The sequence below is a fragment of the Calonectris borealis genome, chromosome Z (genome assembly GCF_964195595.1).
Source record: "Calonectris borealis chromosome Z, bCalBor7.hap1.2, whole genome shotgun sequence".
Taxonomy (NCBI): domain Eukaryota; kingdom Metazoa; phylum Chordata; class Aves; order Procellariiformes; family Procellariidae; genus Calonectris; species Calonectris borealis.
In genome coordinates, this window is record NC_134352.1 from 86,252,770 (window position 1) to 86,258,769 (window position 6,000).

General features: G+C 55.8%; 1 protein-coding gene across 9 annotated transcripts in view; it reads right to left on the reverse strand.

The window, feature by feature from the left end:
- The window catches only part of TCF4 (transcription factor 4), a 235,940-nt gene extending 234,797 nt beyond the window's left edge, over positions 1 to 1,143 (reverse strand). For 8 of the 9 annotated variants that reach the window (XM_075137542.1, XM_075137541.1, XM_075137539.1 and 5 more), the window contains exon 1: positions 264 to 980. In XM_075137542.1, coding sequence (XP_074993643.1) covers positions 264 to 365 — 102 coding nt within the window. In that variant the 5' untranslated portion in view covers positions 366 to 980. Of the gene's footprint in view, positions 1 to 263; positions 981 to 1,099 lie in introns of those variants that run through there. The other variant, XM_075137536.1, reaches the window with a different exon arrangement.
- Positions 1,144 to 6,000: the final 4,857 nt, after the last annotated feature.

Below are 6,000 nucleotides of genomic sequence, written 5' to 3' on the forward strand. Positions count from 1 at the left end.
GTGAACACGATTGCATCTCCCATCACATACAATAAGATATAATAAAAAGACTCTAATTTTTGGTTTTCTTTTTTCTTTTTTTTTTTTAAGCAAAAAGATATTTACCATGGTTCTAGCTGCTGATTAAAAATTGCCCAATGTACTTAGATCACAGTTTTGTTTTGTTTTTGTTGGTTTGGTTTTTTTGGGTTTTTTTTAGTTTAACAGATCAGCTAGAAGATATTTTTTTACAGCTGTTGTTAATTTCCACCGTTGTTTCTTACCGCACTGAAATCCAGTAAATCACTCAGTTCTTTGTCCGTCCCTAAGGCAGCCATTCGCTGTTGGTGATGCATTTTAGCAAAATCACACAAACCTAGAAACATGGAAATAACCGCAATCAGAAACCCAGTCCCGAGCCTTGCAGGAAACACAATCGGATTTTTCAGGGGGGTGGGGGTCGGGGGGTGGGTAGTTGAGAAGAAGGGAGGGAAAAAAGATGGAGGGGCAGCAAAAACAACAACAACAAAAAAGCGATATTGTATTTCCAAAGAGGCGATCGAAACCCGGTAACATCCACTCTAAACCCAAATCCGGAGGAGAAAAAAAAAGAAAAAGCCTCGCTCCCGGAGCATCATTTATGCAACAGGAGGTTCAGCGAGGAATGAATGAGGATCCCAGAGAAGAAACTACAGCCATCCGCTCCCAACTTTTTCCCTTCTTCTTCCACGCAAAGTAGCGTTTAGAGGCAGAAACGGCAAATAGCGATAACAGCAATGAAGGGGGAAAAAAAAGAAAAAAAAAAAAAAAAAAAAAGAGATGCAAAGTCGCAGGCTACGGAGGCGCCGGTGCGGAGGGACGCGGGGCGGGGGTGGAGGGGCCGGGAGGGAAGCAGAGAGCAGCCTTTGACAATTAGCCCCAATTTCTAATTTGCGGAGAGGAGGGGGGTTAATAACAACAACCCAGGGGCGGCTCAGGCCTGTGCGGAGCCACCGGTTCCCTCCGAGCGCCCGGGGGGAGGGGAGCAGAGGGAAGGGAAGAAGGGGCGCGGAGCGGAGCCCAGCGCCACGGCCGCCTCGCCGCAGCCCCGCCGAGCTCCGCGGGCAGCGCCGCCACCCACCGCCGCCGCGCTGCCGGGCCGCCCGCCCGCCGGCCCCGCTGCTCCCGCGCCCGGCGCCGCGCACCGCCGGCCTGCCGCCGCCCGCGGAGCGCAGCGCGGCCGAGCGCGGGGCCGGGCGCCGCGCCGCCTCCCTACCCGCAGATCATTGAGCTGCAGATCCCGGCCGGCCGCCGACTCCCGCCCGCGCCGCACTTTTGCAGGGATTATACTTTAAATTTCCCCAGCTCGCGCACATACACATGGCAAAGCGAGTTTATACGAGGCTGCAAATACACGTGATGCGGAGACTTTGCCAAGAGGAACAATATTTTTTCCCCTTGTGTTATCCAGTCCATTTTTTTTATTCTGCTTTGTTTTGGTTTGTTTGTGATCCCCCCCCCCCCCCCCCCGTGCCTACAGCTAAATTTCAAACCCGAGGTTTTCGATTTTCAGAGAACATTGCTGCAAACTTTGCAAAATCAGCCCTTCGATTCGCTTTACGCTCAAGTTTCTGGGGACGATGCCAGCGGCCCCCTCCCCCCTCGGCATGTTATACTTTTATTTTACATTTTGCTATTGCAGGCCCGACACACTCCACAAAAACTAGTTCGACTTCATTTTCCGGTAGGAAATAAAGCACCGAGTTATCACGCTTAGCGTTTGCACCTTAGTGTATACCTCACACGTGTAATTACACCGTGTATATATAATGTATATTTATACACACGAGCAATTATGTGTGCGCGCACACGGTGTACTTTCTATTTGCATTTACACATCGCATAACTTGCACCTCTTTTTAAATAACACATTGGGATCGACAATTTAAAAAAAAAAAAAAAACACAGACAAGTTACTCTAACAGCAAATTGTAACTTTACCTTAAATGGCCACAAATATGTTCACAATATTCCAAGGGGGGGAAAAAAAGGAACAAAAATAAAAAAAAAAAAAAGAAGAGAGGAATCTTCTGCCAAAGTGCTTTATTATCTCACACGTGTGTGACCCTCCAAAACCACGAAAAAGTACTGTAAGTGTCAGTCCTGCTCCGGGGTACTCCACAGCTTTACAGGCACCCTACACCTGGCTTTGTTGGGATTTGGGGTTCCCGACCACCAAACGCCCGCCACCAGCTCCCCCACCCAGACAGCCGAGACGCCAGTCAGCCAAAAAAAAAAAAAAAAAAAAAAAAAAAAGGAAAAAAAAGGCAAAAAGAAAGGAAAAAAAGAAGGTCCGACAACTTTTCCCTCTATTGTTTTTACAAACACATGGTGACTGACAAACTGCGAGCGCCGTGGCGGCTCGGGGACTTTCCCCTCTGTCCTTCCTTAAAAAAAAAAAAAAGGCAAAACCCCCAGAGCGAGCGCGGAGCCGCCCGTCCCAAACTTGTTCCAAGTTTACAGCGCTCTCCTCCTCCTCCTCCTCACCACCACGGCCTCCCCCGCGGAGACGCGGATAATAGCATCTTTCCCTGGAAGACACATCGCCAGCCGCTCACATCCGGGCAATGCCCGCCGCCTTATAAGCGCCGCCGCCGCCGCCGCCGCGCCGCCGCTCGCAGACAATGACGAGGGAGGGAGGGAGGCGGGCGGGACGGCGCGGCGCGGGGCGACCAAGATGGAGGGGCTCCGCCGCCCCCCGCCCGCCCGCCCGCGCCGCCCCGCGCCCTCCGGACCGGCCGCACCGCGCCCGCGGAGCCCCGCGCCAGCACCGCGCGCCCGCCCACGTGCTCCGCGGGAGCGCCCGGGCAGGCGGGCACCCCTTCGCCTGGCGGGGGGGACCCCCGCGTTCCCACCGCCCCCCCCTCCCGCGCAGGAACCTGGGAGGGGGTTCGCAGGCTGCTGCTGCTGCCACCCGCACGGCGGGATGCGGGGGGGGGCGTGTGTTTGTTTTGGTTATTTTTTTTTTAAATAACGAGAGCAAGCACGCCATTCTGACGGTGCGCAAACAGTTCCTGGAGATTAAAATGCAGAAGTGAATGGGAAAGGGCAAAGGGAGCAAAAGGGGGGGAGGAAATGGGGAGGACCAACGGAAGGAGGCTGTGCAGGTGGGGGACGGGCAGGACCCGGACGGCCAGGCCCAGGCCTGGAAGGGGTTAGGAGAAATAATAAGTGGGGTGCTGCTCTGGGTGGCTGGGGCAGGAGAGCTGTGGACCCCGTTTCTTTCCCTCTACGGCTTGCTCAAGGGTGGTGAGAGACTCTGGTGAACGAGAGGCTTCCTTGCACCCACGTTACTCTGCTGGGCCTGGAGATGAATGTGTAAACATAAAAGCAGTGGTAGAAAAGTAAAGGTGCCATAAACGTAAACCTCTTGGATCTGGAGGGTAGGAAGGCACCCATGGGGAGCCTGTGGGAGCGGGGAGGGTGTCCTGGGCCGGGGAGGGCCGCCGAGGGTGGGTACCGTGGGGAAAGCAGCACCGTGGTACCATGTTGCCGCATGGCGAAGGCTGCCCCCCCCGGGGCCTGTCTGGGCGATACCACCCACACGTACACCCCCTATAAAACTTCCAGCTTTCTAGATCCCGGGCCTTGTTTTCACTGATCTGCATCTTCCCCCTGATCCTCTCCTGGACTGGACAGTGTCCTCTTTTCCACGATGCACCATGCACACGCTGCAGTATGCTCAGAGATACTCTTGGATAAGGACACGGAGGCATTTGTACCCCACGGTGAAATGGTGAGAGAAAAGCAGAGAGGACTTAAAATACAAGGGCCTTTCCAAAGGGCACGGGGTGCAGGCATACTGTGTAATACAAAAATACCTGGTCACTCTTAACTGTGGAAATGTCATCAGGTCAGCACTGCTCCAGAAGCTGGCTTCCCTCAACGTGGAGTGTCCCCCACCTCGATGTGAACAACACCATCTTCCCGCATGGCCTGAAAACCAAGAAAACCGAGAAACGAGGGTGCTAAGATGGCCACCTGGGAGAGGGGTGTCCCTGCCAACATGGAGGTTCTTCTGTGGCTGTGTTACACAGGTGTGAGGATACCTGGTCTAGACGAGGGGTGGACTCCCTCTGGAGCTGGAGGCTGGGTTTGTTCTTGGAGTCGGAACTGCCGATACCCTGCTCCAATAGACTCCTCGCTCAGGAGCACCCAAAGCCACCAGCACCTCCCTCTCTCACACAAAGTAATGGTTCAGAGAGAGCACTCACCTGCCCATCACACTTCTAGCTGAGCCGCCAGCCCTCATGGAAGTCAAGCTGGAGCCCAAATAGCATCCCTAATGTCTTCTCCTGTTCCCAGTGGGTACTGAACACAGCATCATGTCTGGTGCCTCCAACGACGACTCCATCACATTTTGCCTACGGGTCAAGGAGGCCCTTCTCTGTACTTTTCCTTGAGCATGAGTTGCCGTAATTTTGCCTGTGCCGCAGGCTGCCAAGCACCCATTTCAGAGTAGCTTTGCAAAGCTGTTGTGCATCCTGCCCATAGCGAAGAAGGGCACAGATGTCCTCCCAGGAGGAGGTGGCACCCACTGCCACGAGGGCTCCATCTTCTGCCCTGGCCATGGCGTTTGGAAGAAAGGATCTGTTGACAGGCCCTGGCACGTGATGTGAGAGTATATAAGATGGGTGGCACTGTGTGGGGCACGTATTCACAGAGCTGCAATGGTCTCCACAGGTGTAAGTCATCCAAACAATTCAGGCACGCTGGAATGCTTTAGGTGCCAGAAGAAGTCCAAGGCACAGATGATGTGGGCAGTCAGGATTTTGGCCTCGGGGCTGATGGGAAGGTTTAAGGGACAGTGTACGCAGTCAATATTACTTACTGCTTTTAGCATATCGGCTTCAGTTTGTCTTTAACATCTGCCTCGATGGCCAGAGTACTGAGGTCAGTGTGGCTCTGAGGATGGAACTGTTCCTGAACAAAACCGTTGGCAGCCGCTGGGACCTGGCTGCGTGTTTCATCGCGCTCCCTGCCATAGATGTTACTTTGGATGCCTTGTAGATGAAGAGATGTGGGAAAGCAGCAAGAGCAGCGTGCCCCATGAGGGAAGGCAAGCTGGGAGCTGTGGGAAACCACAGGTGGGGCGCAGTCCCGTGGCCCCGATGCAGATGATGGCACAAAGTCCCACAGCCCCGAAGCAGATGATGGGGCGCAGTCCCTCGGCCCCAGGCGGGTGGGCAGAGCAGGGTGGTGACAGCCACAGCTCCACCGCCAGCGCAGCTGTCCCCAGACAAAGGTCAGTATTGAAGTGAGGCCTGAGGCCGCCCGGGAAGTCTTGCAAGGGCCTGGGAGCTGCGAGGGACGGGACACCCCCTGCCTCTGCTGTACCCCTGGAAGCCCTGGGCTGAAGTGGAGCTCCTGTGCCACAGCCAGGGGCTGGGGGCAGGCCCGGGGGTGGCTCAGGGCGGCTTGGGCCGACTGGAGCCAGCAGGGCCCGGTGACGGCCTGCCCTCCCCTCAGGCGGCGGCCCCTCAGGGGCCTGGCTCCAGCCATGCCGCGGGGACGCTGGCTTTTCTCAGGGCGTGCGGGGCCTGCGCTCCCCGTCCCACAGCCCGCCCGCGGGGGACATGCCCAGGCCCCTGGCTGGCTGCTTGGGCGGTGCGAGCCCCAGGGCACTGTCCCCCAAAGGGACACGGGTGGCTTTCAGAGGGTGAAAGGCTGCAAAGCCCCCCGGAGCGAAGCGGCCCTGCCTGATGGCGACACAAAGGTACACAGTGCCCTCGTCCCAGCCGGCAGGGTCTGGGGCACGGCAAGGGACGCAGAACCAGGGGAGAGGGAAGATTTTGGTGGCGAGGGCTCCTCGTTCGCTGTACCCCAGAGCTGGGTGTCAGGGGACTCGACAGGCTGGTAGGGCTCAAAGCACAGCCACTTCCCTCTATTATTGAAGTTTTTTTATCTGTGAGTTATTATTCCCTTGGCACCAACAGTGGTCTTAGCGCTATATGTGGTACAAAGAAAAGACAGAGCCAGTGC